Source organism: Miscanthus floridulus, chromosome 13 (genome assembly GCF_019320115.1).
Source record: "Miscanthus floridulus cultivar M001 chromosome 13, ASM1932011v1, whole genome shotgun sequence".
Lineage (NCBI taxonomy): Eukaryota > Viridiplantae > Streptophyta > Magnoliopsida > Poales > Poaceae > Miscanthus > Miscanthus floridulus.
Window position 1 is genome coordinate 60,134,430 of NC_089592.1, and position 21,935 is coordinate 60,156,364.

At 44.3% G+C, this 21,935-nt stretch overlaps 3 protein-coding genes across 3 annotated transcripts; all 3 read left to right on the top strand.

Moving 5' to 3' along the window:
* The first annotated feature begins 2,925 nt into the window (after nucleotides 1–2,925).
* LOC136501530 (F-box protein SKIP28-like) lies at nucleotides 2,926–11,096 on the top strand. Its single transcript, XM_066497055.1, has 3 exons — nucleotides 2,926–3,359; nucleotides 9,642–9,952; nucleotides 10,395–11,096. Exons 1-3 carry the CDS (start codon nucleotides 2,997–2,999, stop codon nucleotides 10,684–10,686), a joined length of 966 nt encoding a protein of 321 aa, XP_066353152.1. The 5' UTR covers nucleotides 2,926–2,996; the 3' UTR covers nucleotides 10,687–11,096.
* A 3,151-nt stretch (nucleotides 11,097–14,247) lies between these two features.
* On the top strand, nucleotides 14,248–16,154 carry LOC136500986 (MYB-like transcription factor ODO1). Its single transcript, XM_066496476.1, has 3 exons — nucleotides 14,248–14,613; nucleotides 14,780–14,909; nucleotides 15,031–16,154. The coding sequence occupies exons 1-3, from the start codon at nucleotides 14,481–14,483 to the stop codon at nucleotides 15,800–15,802; spliced, it is 1,035 nt and encodes a 344-aa protein (XP_066352573.1). The 5' UTR covers nucleotides 14,248–14,480; the 3' UTR covers nucleotides 15,803–16,154.
* Nucleotides 16,155–18,606: 2,452 nt separating this feature from the next.
* LOC136499894 (F-box protein SKIP28-like) lies at nucleotides 18,607–20,564 on the top strand. The gene is made up of 3 exons (XM_066495389.1): nucleotides 18,607–18,628; nucleotides 19,091–19,421; nucleotides 19,863–20,564. The coding sequence occupies exons 1-3, from the start codon at nucleotides 18,607–18,609 to the stop codon at nucleotides 20,152–20,154; spliced, it is 645 nt and encodes a 214-aa protein (XP_066351486.1). The 3' UTR covers nucleotides 20,155–20,564.
* Nucleotides 20,565–21,935: the final 1,371 nt, after the last annotated feature.

A 21,935-nucleotide genomic window follows, 5' to 3' on the forward strand; every position in this document is an offset into this window, starting at 1 on the left:
GCAACACTTGCTTCGCCTCATAATTATCTAACCATTTTGTTAAATGTTATTGTAGAAATTTTTATTAGGCTATTCACCCTCTCTCTAGCCATTAGGACCTTTCACTAGATCACTAACTAAATCAACTACCTGAGTCATCACATTAACTAGTAAATAACAAATGTCAAAACTAATACACTACAATCAAAGCTAACTAAGTACGTACATTGTATATTCATAATTTTTACCTGTCCGACAACGGAGTCATGGACGTCAACGGAGTCGCAGCGGACGCCGGGCACAGGAGAGGAAGACAAGCGGGGCCGACAGTGGCACGGTCGGGCACTGTAGGGGTCGGGGCCGGCGGTGGCGCGCGATAGGCATGGGATGGCCGGCGCTCTACGCGGCAAGGCCGGCACGGCGGGCGCAGCGTGGCCATGGCACGATCACGGCACGGCGGGCATGGCATCGGTGCGACGCGACGTAGGCAAGGCGAGCGCGGCCACGGGCGGCACGTCGGGCGGGCGTGGGCGGCACAGCGTGGGCACGGTGAGGGCGCTGCGCGGATGCGGCGTCCGGCACAGGCGAGGGTGCGGGCGTGGGCACGGTGGCCGCCGCGACCACGGCCAAGGGCGTGGGCGCGCCGGCGCGAGCGGCCAGGGGTGGGATAGGGACGCGGACGGCGGCGACTGCGGTGCGTTGGTTCTAGCATGCGCTGGCAGTGCGAGAGAGAGGGAGAGCAAGAGAGAAAGGAAAGGAGGGTCCATACGTAAGACATGCTTGGCGCCAGTAACCATGACTCCAAGCTCGGCGCCTAGATCTACGGCACCAAGCTTGACGCCAAGATCTATGACGCCGAGCTCGGCGTCAAGATCTATGGCGCTGAGCTACCTGTCAAGTCACCACCACGTCCGCGTCGAGCCCAAGAGCTCGGCGCCAGCAACGATGGCGCCGAGCTAAGGGTCCAGATTTTAAAATCATACCTCCAGGGGCATATTTGTGATTTTTTTTTTCAAAAAAAGAGCTAAAAATAAAAAATTCAGGTGGGGAGTAGACTCGGGACTCGGGAGAGAGAGGAGAGGTGTCGCACTCGTTCAAACTCGGTGGCCAGTGAGCGATCCTGGCCATGGGAATATGCTCTGCGCAGGGCTGTATTCGTGGCAAACATCTGAAAATCGACAGCCTCAATTGGTTTGGTCCTGGCCTCGTGGGAACAACAAGAGATGGTTCAAACGAGGGAATTTAACGTGTCACTGATAGATGAGTCACTGATATGGTATTTTATATACCACTCACCTCATAAATCTAGCAAAAAATTAATTATTCTGTCAAACGATGGATCGGAACAAGTTTGGATATTTTTTATTGAAAAAATTGAAATCTTTGGTCTGATCATGAGATAGACACAAAGTTTAGTCACCGACCGTACTGCACTCCTCTTATTCTCCATAGGAGGCACCTCATCGTCATCATCCAGCGACACCACGAAAGCAAACGACAAGTTGCACTTCCTCTTCCGACCAGACAGTGGAGAGGCGATGTCTGCCTTTGCTAAGGTTTCTTGGCACAATGGCACTGCCAGGGCGCTGAGTCAAAATCTTTCTACCGAAACTTGACCTAACGTACTATTGGGATAGGGGTTATTTCTTAGAATTTTCTTGTATTTTTATACTTTGAGCTATTTTTTTAGGTTAGATCGGATCATAAGATAGACACAAAGTCCATGTCACTAGCAGTACTGCACTCATCTTATTCTCCAGAGGAGGCACCTCCTCCTCCTCATTTGACGACACCATGAAGACAACACAAATTGCACTTCCTCGTCCGACCAAACGGTGGAGAGCTATGTCTGCCTTGCTCAAGGTTTATTGGCACTGCCCGGGTGTACGATCTAGGTGATAAGATCTAGGTGATAACTAGAGGGGGTGAATAGCTCATTAAAATTCTACAAGCTCACAAACACTAGATAAAGATTAGTACCAAAGGACATTGATTGATATGGCTAGATCAATACTAAGTGAATACAATACGAGTGATAGTTTTGGTCCCAAGGAATCAACACAGCTTGTCATGTTAGCAATAGTCTATATTGTCAATGACTCTTGGAAAAGACCCATATGAGTTGTTGACTAGGAGGAAACTAAACATCTTATACTTCCGTGTCTTGTTGATTGCAGACGCTATATTTTGAAGAAAAGCATAAGACTGAGCAAATTTGATAGGAAGTGCGATGAAAGGTTCTTGTTTGGATATGCATCGAATAACAAATCTTATAGAGTATAGAACAAGACCCATGCCATAGTGGAGGAGGTTCATGATGTGGAGTTTCATGAGACCAATGATTCACAGATTGAAGATAAAATTCATGAAGATGTGAGAGGTGCTAGTTTGTAAAGAAATCGAGTAAACGAAGATGCATCCTTCACTTGGTCTGGAATATTGATGCTACGACACGAAACAAGTAGTGTTAAAAGTTTTTGTTTTTATAACACTGCTGCACTTCCGACATGTAGTGTAGCGGGCAACTCAAGGCATCCACAAAATCGCTAATTGATTTAGACATGATCTAACGTATGGAGAATTAAAAAGATGACATAGAAAACTGTCTAGCGAAAAATATGGTCAGTATTATGCAGGATAAGAGTGAATGGAAAGACAGTAAGACCCGATAACGAGCTGCCTAGTACATTACTATGCCTCTAACAAACAGCCCAAAGAGCTTATAACATCTAGAGATATTTTCTAATGTTTTTTATTCCCACGAAGGTCATATGAAAGTTTTAAACGCCTGGTCATCTAGACATGTAGGTGAACAAACCTGGGCACGTAGACATGTTGTAGGTGTACGTACATCCAACGGTGACAAACCTGAAACAAAACAAGGCTGGCACGGACTGACGAAACCGTACAAAAAAAAAAAAATCCAGAGCATCAGGCCGGCGTCTCGGTTTGGAATCGTGCCGCTGTCATTTCCAGTTCCACCTCCCTCCTCAAGGCAACCCGCACCGACCACTCAAATGCTGCCGACAACCGCCACGGCGGCATCCGCGCCACCGCCGCCGCCCGCGGCCGGCCCCGCCTCCTCCCCGGGCGAGCCGCACGCCGCTCTCCTCCTGACTCTGGGCTACATGCGGCTGCGGGAGCTGCTGGCCTGCGCGCGCGCGTGCCGCGGCCTCCGCGAGGCCGTCGCGGGGGACCCGCTCCTCTGGCTGCGCCTCGTCGTGGAGCCGCCGCTCAGCCACCGGATCACGGACGAGGCGCTCCTCGCGTTGACGGACAGGGCGCAGGGGAGGCTCCGGTCACTCCACCTCCTCGGGTGCCCCCGCGTATCCGACGCCGGCCTGCTGCGCATCGTCGAGCGCAACCCCGACGTCACCGAGGTACTGTGATGCTCTACTTGTGCACGAAATTGACATATAGTTTGCGGACTGGATCGTTCACGGAATCATTCTAACGTAATGGTTAGTGTTTGCTATTACGCCTCTTCACGGTGGCCGTTTAGGATTAGGAGTACTTGTGTAATGGATGTAACACAATATGTTGTTAATTCAGTGGACATTCCATGATTTCGATTATCTTATTCCTCAGTTTCCCATATAGATTAGTTATATTTCTCATTTTTTCAGACAGTACCGTAATTAATGAACTCGTTCAGTTGTTCTAAACAAACAAGATGAATATAGATAATAAAAAAGGAACTGTCAACGCAAGGTTCAATTCCATTTGTCTAGATGGGCTCATGTTATTATATAACTTAAAGAGGGCAATGGGGATATGACAAGTTTTACCCTTCAATTTAAGGTGTCCTTTTGTAGTTTTATTGCATTTGGGTTGTTCCTGACAGTTAGAGAGCCTGTCCTAAAATTTATGATAAGACCCAGATGCAGATCGGCTTGCCCGAAGAAACTTGCCCCACCCAACTCTTTGTCCTCACTGTGCTCAAGATGAAGAGACAATTGACCACCTGTTAGTTACTTGTGTGTTTGCAAGGCAGTTTTGGTTTTGCCTCCTCAGACGGTTTGGACTCCAAGAACTTTCCCCTTCAGCTGATGAAGGATGCTTTGATGACTGGTGGAGCAAAGTGAATAATTTAGTTGATGGACAGGTGCAGAAAGGTTTAAACTACCTGATCATCCTCGGAGCATGGAGTCTTTGGAAGCATCGGAATTGATGTGTCTTTGATGGCATGGCACCTAATCTAGGGGCGTCCTGGATGCTCGCTACAGAAGAGCTTCATCTGTGGATGTTGGCTGGGGCTTGAGGGATGTCCTGCTTGTCTGCCCCAGCCGATGTTGAGTCTCAGTAGAGTTTGTGGTTAAGGTCGTTTTTTCTTTTAGCACTGGCGAGTCTGTAACCTTTTAAACCAGTGTGCTTGGGGTTCCCCCCTCTTTTTTCTTTTATAATATAATGATACACAGCTCTCCTCGGTCACAATAAACAAGTAGGTAAAAAGAAAGACATGCCTTGTCGCCTTGATACACAAATACAAGAAAAGAACTGCGGCAAGTGTAATAGTATTAAGATTCTAAAAACAAAGGGCAGGTATATATCCAACCAAGTTAAAGTGGCACCTAACTCCCTGTTGAACACATGGTTGATGGGCAACTATCATCTAAATGAGACAGCAATGCATAATTATGAATAAAAATTATAAACTTGACGCCATGAGCTCATGAATTAGTGCGCAATAAAATATGAGAGCAGAATTGACTGATTTACTTACTCCAGTATCAGAGGGACAATTAAGATAGGAAATTACTAGTATTGTTTGTATAATAATAGATACATATATGAAGACAAATGAGAATGTTTATGCTTAGGTATGCTGTGCTATGCTCACAATGGACAGCATACGTGGAAAGAAGTATGTAACTGTACTATTCTAGCCATTGCTGTATGAGGTAACATTTGTTCTGAAGACTAGAGAAGTAGGTATGAGCCCTTCTTTGGATGGACGTAAGTATATAAGGATTTTGCTGGTGCAAATATATAATTTTCATGTTGTCTTACCAAAACTTTGGTTGCTACAAGGAGATTAGTTAATGCAACCTTGAAATCTGCTTAAGTTTGATTTTGGGGGTGGGGGACGTTACATAAAGTACAAGTAATAGGATGTTGGTTTCTTGGTGCCTTGACTGTGTTCAGTGAGTTCATGACATTAACTTGTATCCTAGTTGCAGAGTTCCTTGATGTCCCCTTGGCTTTGTCTTAAGAGAGGAGAGTACACCCTTTAGCAAGGTACTCCCATGATCTATGAGCACCCTGGTTTGATCCCACATTGGCAGCCTCTCAGCTGGAGCCTGGAGGCTCTACCAACCGAGCTATTTCTCAGTTCACATGAGCTAGCTAGCTTCTTAATCTTGTCCTTCAGCAAAGACTTGAGGCTGCTCGCCCTGGTCATCTAAAACTCTTTTTTAGTTGAGGGTCTGTTGGTGGTCGTTTATTGTTTTGTGTGGTGCACTTTTGTGTGTATGCATTTTTTTTGGGTCTGGAAAAGGCACTTTGCCTCTTTCTTTTGTATTTCTCTCTTCTTCTTAATGAAATGACATGCAGTTCTCCTGCATAGGTCGAGGAAAAAAAATGGAATGGTCCAACCAGCATACTATCTTTCACTACTGAAAAGGGCCGCAGCAGCGCTGATCATGGTTTCCAGAGACTTCATTTAGGTGTATAGCATATTGTGATTAGCTGCATATCTCTTGAGAATGTTTCATCACTAATTGCATTTATTAGAATCAATTATTGGTTATACTGTGGTTAAAAAAAGGCACGTTATAGTACTTCTCTTGTGAAGGATAACAATTGAGTAAACAAAGGATCTTAAGGTTTCTCTATCTTTTCATCGGATTTGCCTTAATCCAAAACTAATCACTGTTTAAGGGTTCTGTTGCATTAGAGGTTTAGTGTATGACCAGGAGGTGAACATTTATATTCTGCGAACTCTTATTTCACCAATGGAGTTAGATCTCTTGAATAACTGTCAACGCCTCCCTCAAAAAAAAAAAAAAAAAAAACTGTCAACGCCAAAGGCTGCTGCCTGCAAAAAGGCTTACCTAGGAAAAAAATCTGATCAAATGCACCTGGATGAAGGTGTAGATAGTCTTCTTTGTTCCTTAGGAACTTTTTTGAGGCAATTTCCTTATGAACATTTACTAGCTTAATGGTTGTTGTGATGAAAAGCTCTCATATTCATGTTCTCCATTAATGTAACATCATTTCTACGAACTACAAAGTATATCTTTTGTGAGTGAGGAAGAATGGTCTATATCTTGGGAAGGGGTATTTGATCATAATAATAGCTGCTTTCCCCCCTCAGGGATGTAACAATTTTGTGTGATTTGGTGATGTAACTAGAGTAGATAGACCTCATTTTTAGGAGCATTCTTAATCAGTGTTGCATTTGCATGTGCATTTGATCAGGGCAGTGATCATATTCGATCTGTTCTGTGCTTTTATAACTAAAGTATTTGGTACAAAGGCATTTATTTTTTCTGGAATACTCTTTGCATGCCTTACTTTTGTCAGTTCACATGGATACCTTTTCTCGCTTTCCCATTACAACAACAACAACAACAACAACAAAGCCTTTTAGTCCTAAGCAAGTTGGGGTAGGCTAGAGTTGAAACCCAACATGAGCCCCTAGTCACGGTTCCGGCACGTCACATTATTCTATATTTAAGGTTTTGAGAAAAAGGATTTTAGACAGGGTTTTCCCATTATTCTATATCCTCATTTTTTTTTGCTGGCACATTGTGTGTTGATTTAGACACGAGCTCACTGTTCAGTTTGAGTGTATTAAAAGTTGGGGGACACCAGTGCAGAGTAAAGTCCAAAGTAGCTGAAGCTACAGGCCATATATCTAATACATTACTAGGATTCCTCATTCTAGTGCAGTTGACGGAAGAACTAGAACCAGAATTGAGGGTGATTGGTAGGTTAAAGTGCAGTCGAGGGTGATTGGCATGGTGAGGAAAGGGCTGAAATCGATTATAATTCTTGGGGCCTGGATGATTTGGAATCATCGTAACCTGTTCGTGTTTGATGGAATTTCTCCCAACTTGGTTGGAGTCTTGTTGCTCGCCTTTGAGGTGATTTTCTTTTGGAGTTTGGCTGGTGCTCAGGGCATTTCCTTCTCGCCCTTGAGCCTGTGAGCGACCAGTAGGTGTTCTAGTTCTTTGGTCGAGGCTGTTGTTTTGCTATATACAAAGGGTGCGAATGTATGCTTAGAAATATGAATGTGTGCGTGTGTGTTGTAAGGGTTCTTGCCCCTTTTTCTTCGTAATATAAATATATGCAGCTCTCCTGCATGTTCAATTAAAAAAAACTAGAACCATAATCAAAATCCACTCCATAAGCAGCCAGAATTTGGCTTGTTCAGAAGTTAGATGCAATAATTAGATGGATTTTCAAGGCATCAGCACTTAAGAAGGCATATATGAAGAATTTGTTTCCCTGGTATCATCTTATTGGGTAGCTGCGATATCATTCATGATATAGCAGTTCAGTAACCACTAACCGTAAAAGGACCATTCTAGAGGAAACCAATCTTGCTCATAATTTGACATGGAATTTGGCTGAGACCTGCCGAAATCCTTCTAAAATAGCAGACACAATTCCAGATATTCTGTAATACACACTGATATAAGTTATGGTACATTGTCTTGTCATCACATGACTCACAGACTTTTCTTCCATTTCCTGTGCTTCAATGTGAGGCAGATTGAATATTATTCTAAAAATTCTTCACAGGTAACTCTTGATCTTCAGACGTATTTCTTAGAGTAAGACATTCTCTCTATATCATAACGCCACTGATCCCGTTGTTCAAGCCCCTGACTGGCTAGCTTCTAAACTGCCCATGGCACTTGTTATCCTCATCCAGTGAGACCATAGCCATTGTCCACAGTAATTTATTCAGTGTTCTTACTGACTGAACTTGAGTTCAACATGATCTTAATGATCGATTGATTCCTGGCTTAGTATCTTTAAATATATAAGTTTAATGCACAGGTTACATGCTGTTGTGGAGTAATTTTTCTTGAAGCATGGCAAAGCCAGTAAACAAGTAGTACAAATTTAGGTCTGTTAAATTTTTTGTTTAAAATGTTAAAAATTACAAAAAATGTGCTGGATTTTGTTCACTTTCTTGTGGATTAGGATCCTCTTATTTTTGTTTGCCTTATTTTTTGTTTCTGCTTGGCTAGCTGAGGTGGTTATCTGCATTACAGAACCAACAATCTTTTTGTCGCCTGCTAGACTGGATCTCTGGTAGTTTTGCCTTGTCTCATTAAACCCTGCACAGCACATTGCACTGGAAGTGTTGATTTATTATTGGGCATGAAAAGTGGTAACATGCCTTTCCAAATAAGAAAGGGGGAACAAAAAGCTGGAGCACTTAAAACACTGCCATGTTTGCGACCATGAGCTATTATTGCCATTTGTGGATGAATGCTGCCGATGTATGAATCCATATACGCTACATTGTACTTTACTAGATGCAAACCAGTAATGGTTCATTAATAATGACCGGTTTCATACTAAAAGCCTGGAACAGTGATTGCTGCTCCCTTTTTTGACCAAAGGTTCGGCCCTGCTTATATTGAAAGCTTAAAAAGTTTGCTGGTGTAACCAGCTACAAAGTTCAGTCCACTGTGTAACCAGCTACAAAGTTCAGTCCACTACCTCCACTGAGACTAGCAACAATCCCCTAGAAACACACTCGCCAACCAAAAGCTGTCCTATTACAGAAATAGAATCTGATGAAACAGAAACCCATCCGGGCTATCCTATTACATGCAGAGCTTCAGTTGTCACCATTTTGCTAATTCCTCGTCTCCCGATAAGGGTCTCCAGCCTTGGTGTTTCCTTCCTCGCCATCGACCTCCGCTGGTTCAGAAAACTGAGAATTTTGTAAGCTAATTGTTTAGGGGTTAAGAACTAGACATTTCTTGTTTTCCACACACCCCTAGTAACACTTGCTAAGACTATTAGCTTCCACCAGTTCTGACTTCCTTTTTCTGACCCCAACATCTCAAAAGATCTCAACGACACTGGGTTTTCTCTCCATCCCATGCTGATTCTGATCCAAGTCCAGGTCACCTGAGCTATGGGGCATTTGAAGAACAAGTGGTCACGTGATTCCAGTTTATGACAAAGTTTACAGTTCCTAGATCCCTTACAAACTTTACAGTTCCTAATTTTGTAAAAGGGTATTGAAGACTTATTAAGTTGCTCCATTTGAATTGTTGAGTGATCTTGGAGGTACAAGCCCAATGAAAAAAGAGAGATGCTTAGAACAGCTGTTTCTACGTTCAAAAAAATAGAACAGCTGTTTGTTAATAACTGTTGAGTCATTTTGACCAATGTTTCACACTGTTGTCACCTCAAACTATGCCTTATTGATCTTGTTTTATTTGCATGATAGATTTTGTCCAGCGTTTATGTTTTGTACTGCAGATTACAAATGTGTTTGTCTGATTGCTATTTAATTACTTCTGGATCAGAATTTAGATCATGTGGATGGCAAAAATTCTGCAACTATTGCGGAATATAACATTCACTGAGAACTCATACTGACATGCTCATTCTGTCACTTTCTGCTATGTACTAATGCACTGGCCTCTATGTGCATCTAGTTCTAAGGGTTTATCTTTTACTTGCAGCTCTTTGTGCCCAGATGCACAGGATTAACAGCTGATGGTCTGGTGAAAATTATTCATTTTTTGCATGGGCACAAAGGAAATCTAAGTCGTGTTCGACTACATGGTATCTGCAAGATGACTAACCACCATCTCGATGTTATCAAGTCTCTCGTGTGCAGAGGTAGCCAACAGCAAGATGCTCAAGCACTTTACTACAACCATAGAGTCCATGAAGTGCTGAACACGGACGACGGTCGCCCTATTGATGTAGATGTGTGCCCTTTGTGCAGAAATGTGAGACTCGTGTTTGATTGTACAAGGAAGAACTGCAGGTCTGTACCTCTGAATCTTCAATCTTTTGAGTTCCCATTCAGCCTTGTCATTAGAAATTCCCCTTGCAGTTTATTGGTAGAGCTGGCATTGCTATACCTTTTCTCTACTTTGTGCGTGGCTCCATCGATGATTTCTGGAAGTCACTAGTCTCACCTATAGATATTTGTTTGCATCGGATCTCCTGTGGTGGTGGTATAGCTGACTTGGGTGTTTCTTTTGGCAATGGTCCCGTAGCTCTTTTTTTCCCCACCCCTATGGGCTACATGAAAGCAGCTTGACATTTAGTTTTTGGCTTGTTGCTCGTCTTTGGAATAGTTGGTTCTGATTTTCAAGTCTTTTCTGTAGGTCTATTGACTTTGACCTATGACCTATACCAATTTTCATTTTGAAAAAAATTGGTTCTGTGTATCTTCCATTCTGACGATTTTGATTATACTTCAGGGAAGTGAAGGATGGTCGGTCCCGATGTCGAGGTTGCTTCTTTTGTGTTGCTAGATGTGAAACTTGTGGTGGGTGCATCGACCTGGAGGAGCTCGGTGAGTCTGGACTAGCCTGCTCTGACTTTCTGTGCATGGATTGCTGGCTCAAGCTCCCAAAATGCTGCACATGCAACCGTCCCTACTGCGAGAGGCATTCAAATTTAAAAGAGAATCTATCAGCGTCTGGCGAGTTCACCTGTCAGGAGTGTACAGCGTTTGCTACCTCACTCAAAAGTCTGGGAGAAGGTTACTAGAAGAGATGTTGCTCTGTCACGGTAACCAAATAATTGGGACTTTTAACACGTGACTGACTCTCCTGTAACAGCCTTTCTTATTGACTTAATCATCACGTGTGGAGCTTATGAGACCTGATGGACTAACAGAAGCATAATTGTCTATTGCTTTCGTCAAACAAAGTGGGTGCAGACCTCAAGGTCTTGCGCATCCAACTTGTCTGAATGAAGGGCTCTCATCAAGGGGGGACAATGTGAACAACATGACAGTTGAAGGGCTGCCATAATTCAACTTTGTTTACCTGTATTATTTTGGCCACTTTGTCCAATGTTTAAGACTAATGTGTGCCCATTGCAACATGCATCTAGTAATGTACACTGGCAAAAATTCTTTTTACCTCTAACGGCTGTCAGTGCAAATATTTTCAACCTCTGTATCTGTTCTTCTATCTAGTTCACAACTCCCATAAGAGAAATGCTATGCCATGGAACTATTTGGTTATATCTGTCCAAAATCTGGATGAAGATTATTAAAAAAAAAAAAATCTGGATGAAGATGATATATCACTGGCAGGTATCCGAAAATAAAAAAATGAATGCGATTTGCAGTCATTTGAAACTTTTGTATTCAGATTCCATCTGGTCATACTCTGCTCTCATATTTTTCTTGACGCTGATTGATGGCAGAATTGTACAGTACAACCTGGACTAGTTTTTTTTTTCCTGTTTGCTTGGTGATCCCAGGATACAATCAGTTACCTTTTTACTGTCATGTATACACCATCGTTCTCCATGTGATCAAGGCAACATCTGAACTACTCTGAAGTGAGGAAAGGAAGAAACAATGCAAAAGTTACCTTGTGAGCTCTTGATTTCCCATTGCTCGCTAAGGTTCCACACGTCAATTTCACGAGGGAGACCTCTGATTAACGCGGTGAAACCGATTCCGGAATATAACTTTTACTGATGGAGAGACCATAAGCTTTAGCGTCCTCAATGTTCAGACCCCGTCTGAATGAAGGTAGGATCATGAGCCCTTTGTGGGTGTGAAACTGAGAAAATTTTTTCCCCTCCCTGATCTCCTGGGTGTAAAATTTCGATGCCAATTACTGACTGAAACCACTCGGAGAAAAAAATAAAAGAACAAAAAACTGGCCGCCGACCGAACAGGTGGCAGCATCGGATTCGTCCGCCAAAAACGCTGACACATGGTTTCACTACGTAGTCACTAGTGAGTTCTAAGGCAAGGCAGCCTGCTGGGCTGTTCCATCCAATCCAGCCCCCTGATCGTTGCCATGAACCATGAGCTGGAGTGAAGGGCACCTCTTGGCTCGCTCGCTGACACACCACCAACAGAAACGCAGCACCGTCCGTCAGCTAGAAACGAAACGCTTTCCATTTCCTACTATAGTCGGTCGGTGGCCGGCCGTCGTGAGGCACAGGCACTGAAGAACAAGAGGCCACGAATCCATGCATGACATTTACATGAGCACTAACGCCCTCCCCGATCACACGCGTCCGGCGCGACTGGATGCATCCGCAGGGAGCCGGCCGAGGCAAAAAGAGAGCCTTTTTGCGATGGCGAGCCGGATACAATGCAAGATCTCTGACCTCTCCGCCGTGTCCGTTGTATGGCCATGTTGGTTGGGAGAACACAATCTTTGGGCCACCCAACCCCAACCATCATCTTGCCATCATGTCATGTGTGGGTGTGGCGATCTGATCGCTTCCTTTGTGTGCAAGTGCAAAGCGCCTGCCACCTGGCCACTCCTAATCCAGGGCCCTGATGCTTTCACATCCCATGTCAAAAGGCTCGTGAGTCGTGACATCGAAATTGATTGAGGAATGACTTGATGAAGGATTATAGTGGATGACAGTAGAGAAAAGCGTGACGATCACCGTTGGTTTAATTTCGGGAGCTTTTGATTCTGGTTCAGTCGAGGATTGGGCCTCGCAGCGACACCGAAACACGGTGCACGACGGCATGGATTGGGTCAAGTCTCAGATGATTTGATTAGTTTTCTGTAAAGAAGAGTGGCTAATCATGCTGGTAGCTAGACTGAATGAGTGATGGCTAAGACATGATTATTTTGACTGACCAGATGATTGTCTTCAGCAATTTTTTTTATTTATTTCTATTCAATAAGGAGGAGGTGGTAAATTAAGTGGACCACTGTACACTAATTTGACTTACAAGTCCAAAAATTAGCACGAATTGATCTTCGTTCATCTGAACATAATTAATAACGAGGGAAGGAGGAAAATAAGCAGCCGCTCATTCATTCGTTCAACCTGTTCTTGGAGTTGAAATCTTGACTGTACTGTGCGTTACTGTCGGTTGGTGAATCGGTTAAATCGACGGCGTACGGGCCAAGTAAAAGAAACGAAGTACAGTTTCAGCGTGTGTTCTTACTGCGTGCCCAATCTGAAAGAAAGGGGAAATATGCATGCCTGACTGTAACTGTTGGTTGGTGAATCAGTTAAATCCACGGTCAACTAAAACAAACCAACCCCGCCAGGCTCTTTCTAACTGTCCGATTGAGCAAACTGCTGGTTTTGTCTTCTTTACCACTCAATTCTTACTGATCCCTGTCGTTAGCTTGCTGCCATTTCTTACTAATCTACCTTTGCACACTTCAACATTTCGAAGAACATTAGAACAAATTGGTCAACATGCATGCATGGTCGGTTCCCTGGCGTAAGCCGGCGACCATCCCCATCCTCGCAGCCTCGCTCTGTGAACTGTGATGTCACGGAAGCTGCTTACACGTACTGACAAGAGAAGAGTGGAAATGTCAACCGCATTTGTACGTATGCATCCGTGGTGGCCAGCGTTCAAACATTCCAGCGTGGTGGCGGCCGACAAGCCAGCCAGCCGTGAGCCATGCCCGCCGCCGCCCAAGTCCACCAGTTCGGCCAGCAGCAGACAGCGGCTGCAAGGCTCTAGAATGCCTTGACTGACATTTCATCGCAGTTTCATCATAGCATTTCAAGACGGCAAATCACTGGGAAAGAAAGAAAAAATCACGTACTACGCGGCATCATTTCTGAACTGAACGCCTAGAGGATAGCTACTTAGCTAGAGATGATGGTGGCTCGGTTGGACAATTCTGTAGGGGCTAGCTAAGTCAACCACAGCCGCGTAAATAAAACACAATCAGACAAGGAGAAGAACAAGACCCGTGGAAGATTTAACCCAACTCAAGATATATAATTCTGAGGTCAAGCAAGCACGAAAGGAAAAGGAAAAAGAAAGGAAGGCATTGAGCACAGTGCACAGCAGACGGATCGGAGGCTTTGCAGTGCAGCACTTGCAATTGCATCGCAAGCAAAAGGGACCCATGAGCAGAAGCTCAGGCAGGCGGGCCCGCCTCAGGGCGCCACGTGGTAGGCTCAACCAACGCTGCCGACTGCCGCCCGGGCCCGCCGCTCAGCTTCACGTACGACGGCTGTCCTCCTATGTATGCACGGCCGGGTAGCGGGCGGGGGAAGGCTGGCTGGCTCATGGATTCGACGTCACATGCACGCAAGCAGGTAGCTAGCAGCAGCACGACGATGACGACGACGACGTCGACGTCCCTTTGCTTGGTGATCGATCACGCATGCAGTACGGTTAGCTCCTCTCATCTTCTGCCCCGGCTCCCAGCTGCAGGAGCCTTATAAAGGCAGGTGGGCAGTGGGCACTGCACCCCGTCCGTCGTCTACACACATCGCAGCTCGCTCGCGATCATCGGACAGGGTTTGTGCCGCCATTACCCCGTCGTCCACATCGTTATTACATATCGTCCTGGTCCATCGCTCGCCTCTACTCTACCATGGGTCGGCAGCCGTGCTGCGACAAGGTGGGGCTGAAGAAGGGGCCGTGGACGGCGGAGGAGGACCAGAAGCTCGTCAGCTTCATCCTCGGCAACGGCCAGTGCTGCTGGCGCGCCGTGCCCAAGCTCGCCGGTGCGTGCAACTGCATGCTCTTGCTCGATTGATCTCTCCCTGTCCCTGTCCCTGCAGATCGATCGATCGTTCAAATAAAGAACTCCCTGCAGCATGCATGCTTCGCAGTTTAGTTTTTGTGACGATGAGAGAGAATCAAATTTGTTGCGTGCCAAACTGCATGCAGGGCTGCTACGGTGCGGGAAGAGCTGCCGGCTGCGGTGGACCAACTACCTGCGGCCGGACCTCAAGAGGGGCCTGCTCTCCGACGCCGAGGAGAAGCTCGTCATCGACCTGCATGCTCAGCTCGGCAACAGGTGCGCCATATATACATACCGAGATATACTTCTTTCCTTTTTCTCCTACAAGCTAAAAATGAAAATGAAAATAAACTTAGTTTCTTCTTCTTATAAATAAACCAAAAAAAAATGTTATTAGGTGGTCCAAGATTGCGTCGCACTTGCCCGGGCGAACGGACAACGAGATCAAGAACCACTGGAACACCCACATCAAGAAGAAGCTCAAGAAGATGGGGATCGACCCGCTCACCCACAAGCCCCTCTGCCCGTCGTCGTCCCCTGATCCGCAGCAGCTGCAGAGCCCACCGCCCACCGCCGCCACCGGTACTGGCTCGCCGGAAGCGCAGGCGGCGCAGCCATCGCCATCGCCATCTCCGTTGCGGAAGCCTCCAGATCAGGAGAAGACAGCCGCAGCACCGGTGACGCCACCGCCCGCGGCGACGACAGCTAGCCAGCAAGAACTAGCAGGCGACGATATCCTCAGCAACTCTCCGGGCTTCTGCACCGACGAGGTTCCCATGATGCACCCGGACGAGATCATGGTGCCACTGATGGGCGACCAGCAGACGCCGCCATTGCCGACGTCGACGACGACTTCCTCACCCGCCGCCGCTGCTGCTGCCGTCTCGACGCCGACCACGTCCTACTCTGCAGCCTCGGCGTCGTCGTCGTCCTGGAGCCGCGACGAGGAGGCTCTGTTCCCGCTCATGGACATGGAGTTGCCGGTCCCGGAGAACATGTTCCAGATGGGGCTAGACGACATGGTCGCGTCGTGGGACGACTCCTTGGCGCAGCCGCCGCTGTCGCCATTGCTGCCGGTCTACGAGGACTATGCGTACCAGCTGCAGAGGAGCGGCGATGCGTTTGACCCGGAGCCAGGGAACAAGATTCAGCTCTTCTCTAGCTATTAGTGACTTAATAATCCCTCTAATAAATGAGATTTCCACCTTCTCACTGCACTGAACTAGCAAATTAGACAGAGTACAGGACGGTTGTTCATTCTGTTAACTGCAACTGCTTTCTGGTTATATATTATTATTATGCTGTTCTCCCACTGGTGCAGTGCCTAGTGTGTACACTGTACAGACAAAATCTAGTAGTAATCAAGTAAGCTTCATTTCAGCATTGAAGAAACATGTTCAAATAAAGTTCCGGCCTTTGTACGAGTAGAACACAAACAGAAAATCTATTGTTGGCTTGGAGGTAATAAGAAAGGAGGTCATGCAAGAATTGTAACTCGATCTTTTGGCACATATAGGAATCAAGAATGCGCATATCATTCAAGGGTAAATTAAGTTATTTATGCGGTGGAACCTGTCCACCTGTGTGGCTGCGTTGAAGTCTTATTTATTTATTATCCCTATAAACGGATTTAGGTCCCCATTTTCGGTCTTGGGATTTTAGTGAACGATGAAACAAGTGCTTGTGATTAATGTGTGCTTTGTAGCGTACATAGTCGCACTGAGTTAGTCACTTGCAGATGACATTGTTATCTTGGCCCCAAGGATGTGTTTGATTGAAGATGAGTATGGGGCAAAGTGTAATATCATGTATGATAAATAATTGGTTTGTAATAGAACTGACATTGCAAAGTGATAAGCATAAGTACATTTGTTCAAATGCGGATGCTGGGATTGTGCTAGCTTTGAGATTAATGCAACACACTCGCAGGAGTGGTGTTGCATGGACTAATGCCGAGTCAAGTCATGGACTTGTGCTCATACATACATGGTTAGTTGTTCATATCAGTCGTTGCTCGAGGTGGAACGTGGTCTGTGTCGGACTGAAATTAGTTCCAAGAGAAATCAAATTTGTGGAACTATGTGTTTAGGGAGGAACTAAGGTCCTGTTGGTCAAAAATGTCAAAAGAGAAGTTCAGGCTAGAGAATGGTGAATACGAGGACCTGCTACTGCATGAGTTAATTTGTGACTCGGTGTCGGCGTGCTAAAATGGAAGACGACTGCAAATGTGATGTACAAAAAGTTTCATACTATGGATGCAGATGTATGAAAAATTTCATACCGCGAATGACAATGTTCGAAGGATGGTATTGGAGATATAATGTCCACAAAATTTCGTACTACAGATGTTGATGTAAGAAGATTTTGTACTATAGATGTTGATGTACAAAAGATTTTGTACTAGGATTGTGATGTACAGAGGATGTCGTGATGAGTTTGATGTAATACAGCTGGTATTGTACGGAAATTCTGTGAAGTTGTCTTGGCCTATAGATAGAGGTGAAGGGGCTGCCATTTAAGAACAAGAAGTAGAGCTCCGTGGTTGCAATTCAATAAGAGAAAAAAATAGAGAGAAAATTTGTATTCGAGAAGGATAATCTAGGATTTTTGGATCTCGCAGAGATCTTGTTTGGATGCTTTGTGTATGCATCTTTTGAGTTAAAGATCAAGCCTTGTAAATTAACGTGTCAGGTAATTTTTGTTCATTTATACTGCTTTTTTCATATGCTCTTGAAAATATGGACAACTATATTTTGTCACTATAAGTTTGTAAATTTAATATCTCTTGATTTAGAAATCCGATTGACATGATTTTTGTTGTATTAATTCAAGAGTTTTATATATTTTATTCTGTCTAAATTTGAGGTCAGTTAGAATTATGTTTTAACTCAAAACCTCTTTCACTAATAAACTATTGTTCTGTCTAGAAATGAAAAATAAGGTGTATTTAAGTTTTGGGTTTAGAGGAAAGAGTTAAAAAGTTTTGTATCTAACTTCTGCAACCATTCACCCTATCTAACTGCCTATTCATGTGTGAATCGATCCTTCAAATAGTACCAGAACCACTTACTTTTACTAATTAGAGGCTTTAACAGAGGCTCCACGTTAATCCACACTGGTCATGCTAGAAAAAAACATAAATATTAAAAATTCTCACAATAATCAGATATATCTGACCTTTAATTTGGTAAACTCTAATTATCACCCACCTCTACCATTATAAAATATGCATATAAAATGACATCTTAATTTTACATCTAAGTTACCTACCTCTGCCTATATCAAATATAATTCAAAATAACCATCTTAAGTTTGTATCTAAATTATTCACCTTTGTTATTATGAAAGATAATTTAAATAACCCCTAATAGTTTTTATAAATTACTCATGTTTTTTCATTATGTAAGATAATGCAAAGTAATCCCTCTACGTGTCGGAATTTCATAGCGCCGACCAGTGAACTTGTGGTCATGCATATTTATATTTTTGGGACTATTTTTCTGCAACCATTTATGTTGTTTCACATTGAGAATGGTTATGTAGTACCCAACACAAATATGGTTGTGACATTTACAATTTTGTAATTTGCACATTATGGCTGTGGTTACTTCACAAATCCTCCCATGTACAACGAAAAGTTCTTAAGGAGAATTTTTGAGATGTCCAAACATACGCATAGTGGTTGGGGTGAAGGCTCATGATGATTATTTTAGACAGAGGCCAAATCCAGTAGGCCTTCTTAGAGCCGTTGCACTGCAAAAGCTAGTTGGATCAAGTTGATTCAATGGATGAAGTTGTGAGGATTGCTAAGAGCACCATTATAGAAGATTTTCACCATTTCGTGCGTGGCTGCGGTATTTGGGAAGCAATACTTGAGAGCACCTACTGTGGAGGGCACTACAATATTAATGGCTACGTACACTAAAATAGGATGGTCTAGCATGTTTGGTTGCATTGATTATATGCATCGGAGATGGAAGAATTGGCTAACAATGGTATGGAAAGGACAATATTAGGGGCATGTGGGTGGTCCAACCATGATCCTTGAAGCTTTTGTATCTGAGGATTTGTAGATTTGGCATTCTTTCTTTGGACTACCTGGTTCTTTCAGAGCTGTTTCTACGTTCAAAAAAATAGAACAGCTGTTTGTTAATAACTGTTGAGTCATTTTGACCAATGTTTCACACTGTTGTCACCTCAAACTATGCCTTATTGATCTTGTTTTATTTGCATGATAGATTTTGTCCAGCGTTTATGTTTTGTACTGCAGATTACAAATGTGTTTGTCTGATTGCTATTTAATTACTTCTGGATCAGAATTTAGATCATGTGGATGGCAAAAATTCTGCAAACTATTGCGGAATATAACATTCACTGAGAACTCATACTGACATGCTCATTCTGTCACTTTCTGCTATGTACTAATGCACTGGCCTCTATGTGCATCTAGTTCTAAGGGTTTATCTTTTACTTGCAGCTCTTTGTGCCCAGATGCACAGGATTAACAGCTGATGGTCTGGTGAAAATTATTCATTTTTTGCATGGGCACAAAGGAAATCTAAGTCGTGTTCGACTACATGGTATCTGCAAGATGACTAACCACCATCTCGATGTTATCAAGTCTCTCGTGTGCAGAGGTAGCCAACAGCAAGATGCTCAAGCACTTTACTACAACCATAGAGTCCATGAAGTGCTGAACACGGACGACGGTCGCCCTATTGATGTAGATGTGTGCCCTTTGTGCAGAAATGTGAGACTCGTGTTTGATTGTACAAGGAAGAACTGCAGGTCTGTACCTCTGAATCTTCAATCTTTTGAGTTCCCATTCAGCCTTGTCATTAGAAATTCCCCTTGCAGTTTATTGGTAGAGCTGGCATTGCTATACCTTTTCTCTACTTTGTGCGTGGCTCCATCGATGATTTCTGGAAGTCACTAGTCTCACCTATAGATATTTGTTTGCATCGGATCTCCTGTGGTGGTGGTATAGCTGACTTGGGTGTTTCTTTTGGCAATGGTCCCGTAGCTCTTTTTTTCCCCACCCCTATGGGCTACATGAAAGCAGCTTGACATTTAGTTTTTGGCTTGTTGCTCGTCTTTGGAATAGTTGGTTCTGATTTTCAAGTCTTTTCTGTAGGTCTATTGACTTTGACCTATGACCTATACCAATTTTCATTTGAAAAAAATTGGTTCTGTGTATCTTCCATTCTGACGATTTTGATTATACTTCAGGGAAGTGAAGGATGGTCGGTCCCGATGTCGAGGTTGCTTCTTTTGTGTTGCTAGATGTGAAACTTGTGGTGGGTGCATCGACCTGGAGGAGCTCGGTGAGTCTGGACTAGCCTGCTCTGACTTTCTGTGCATGGATTGCTGGCTCAAGCTCCCAAAATGCTGCACATGCAACCGTCCCTACTGCGAGAGGCATTCAAATTTAAAAGAGAATCTATCAGCGTCTGGCGAGTTCACCTGTCAGGAGTGTACAGCGTTTGCTACCTCACTCAAAAGTCTGGGAGAAGGTTACTAGAAGAGATGTTGCTCTGTCACGGTAACCAAATAATTGGGACTTTTAACACGTGACTGACTCTCCTGTAACAGCCTTTCTTATTGACTTAATCATCACGTGTGGAGCTTATGAGACCTGATGGACTAACAGAAGCATAATTGTCTATTGCTTTCGTCAAACAAAGTGGGTGCAGACCTCAAGGTCTTGCGCATCCAACTTGTCTGAATGAAGGGCTCTCATCAAGGGGGGACAATGTGAACAACATGACAGTTGAAGGGCTGCCATAATTCAACTTTGTTTACCTGTATTATTTTGGCCACTTTGTCCAATGTTTAAGACTAATGTGTGCCCATTGCAACATGCATCTAGTAATGTACACTGGCAAAAATTCTTTTTACCTCTAACGGCTGTCAGTGCAAATATTTTCAACCTCTGTATCTGTTCTTCTATCTAGTTCACAACTCCCATAAGAGAAATGCTATGCCATGGAACTATTTGGTTATATCTGTCCAAAATCTGGATGAAGATTATTAAAAAAAAAAAATCTGGATGAAGATGATATATCACTGGCAGGTATCCGAAAATAAAAAAATGAATGCGATTTGCAGTCATTTGAAACTTTTGTATTCAGATTCCATCTGGTCATACTCTGCTCTCATATTTTTCTTGACGCTGATTGATGGCAGAATTGTACAGTACAACCTGGACTAGTTTTTTTTTTCCTGTTTGCTTGGTGATCCCAGGATACAATCAGTTACCTTTTTACTGTCATGTATACACCATCGTTCTCCATGTGATCAAGGCAACATCTGAACTACTCTGAAGTGAGGAAAGGAAGAAACAATGCAAAAGTTACCTTGTGAGCTCTTGATTTCCCATTGCTCGCTAAGGTTCCACACGTCAATTTCACGAGGGAGACCTCTGATTAACGCGGTGAAACCGATTCCGGAATATAACTTTTACTGATGGAGAGACCATAAGCTTTAGCGTCCTCAATGTTCAGACCCCGTCTGAATGAAGGTAGGATCATGAGCCCTTTGTGGGTGTGAAACTGAGAAAATTTTTTCCCCTCCCTGATCTCCTGGGTGTAAAATTTCGATGCCAATTACTGACTGAAACCACTCGGAGAAAAAAATAAAAGAACAAAAAACTGGCCGCCGACCGAACAGGTGGCAGCATCGGATTCGTCCGCCAAAAACGCTGACACATGGTTTCACTACGTAGTCACTAGTGAGTTCTAAGGCAAGGCAGCCTGCTGGGCTGTTCCATCCAATCCAGCCCCCTGATCGTTGCCATAACCATGAGCTGGAGTGAAGGGCACCTCTTGGCTCGCTCGCTGACACACCACCAACAGAAACGCAGCACCGTCCGTCAGCTAGAAACGAAACGCTTTCCATTTCCTACTATAGTCGGTCGGTGGCCGGCCGTCGTGAGGCACAGGCACTGAAGAACAAGAGGCCACGAATCCATGCATGACATTTACATGAGCACTAACGCCCTCCCCGATCACACGCGTCCGGCGCGACTGGATGCATCCGCAGGGAGCCGGCCGAGGCAAAAAGAGAGCCTTTTTGCGATGGCGAGCCGGATACAATGCAAGATCTCTGACCTCTCCGCCGTGTCCGTTGTATGGCCATGTTGGTTGGGAGAACACAATCTTTGGGCCACCCAACCCCAACCATCATCTTGCCATCATCATGTCATGTGTGGGTGTGGCGATCTGATCGCTTCCTTTGTGTGCAAGTGCAAAGCGCCTGGCACCTGGCCACTCCTAATCCAGGGCCCTGATGCTTTCACATCCC

What these genes read in the sequence shown, in the direction of transcription:
- LOC136501530 (XM_066497055.1), top strand. Translation starts at nt 2,997, where the DNA reads ATGCTGCCGACAACCGCCACGGCGGCATCCGCGCCACCGCCGCCGCCC. An exon ending in GCAACCCCGACGTCACCGAG is followed by an intron (nt 3,360 to 9,641) that starts GTACTGTGATGC and finishes TTTTACTTGCAG; the next exon opens with CTCTTTGTGCCCAGATGCAC. An exon ending in TGTACAAGGAAGAACTGCAG is followed by an intron (nt 9,953 to 10,394) that starts GTCTGTACCTCT and finishes ATTATACTTCAG; the next exon opens with GGAAGTGAAGGATGGTCGGT.
- LOC136500986 (XM_066496476.1), top strand. Translation starts at nt 14,481, where the DNA reads ATGGGTCGGCAGCCGTGCTGCGACAAGGTGGGGCTGAAGAAGGGGCCG. An exon ending in CGCCGTGCCCAAGCTCGCCG is followed by an intron (nt 14,614 to 14,779) that starts GTGCGTGCAACT and finishes AACTGCATGCAG; the next exon opens with GGCTGCTACGGTGCGGGAAG. An exon ending in CATGCTCAGCTCGGCAACAG is followed by an intron (nt 14,910 to 15,030) that starts GTGCGCCATATA and finishes AAATGTTATTAG; the next exon opens with GTGGTCCAAGATTGCGTCGC.
- LOC136499894 (XM_066495389.1), top strand. Translation starts at nt 18,607, where the DNA reads ATGGAAGAATTGGCTAACAATG. An exon ending in GGAAGAATTGGCTAACAATG is followed by an intron (nt 18,629 to 19,090) that starts GTATGGAAAGGA and finishes TCTAGTTCTAAG; the next exon opens with GGTTTATCTTTTACTTGCAG. An exon ending in TGTACAAGGAAGAACTGCAG is followed by an intron (nt 19,422 to 19,862) that starts GTCTGTACCTCT and finishes ATTATACTTCAG; the next exon opens with GGAAGTGAAGGATGGTCGGT.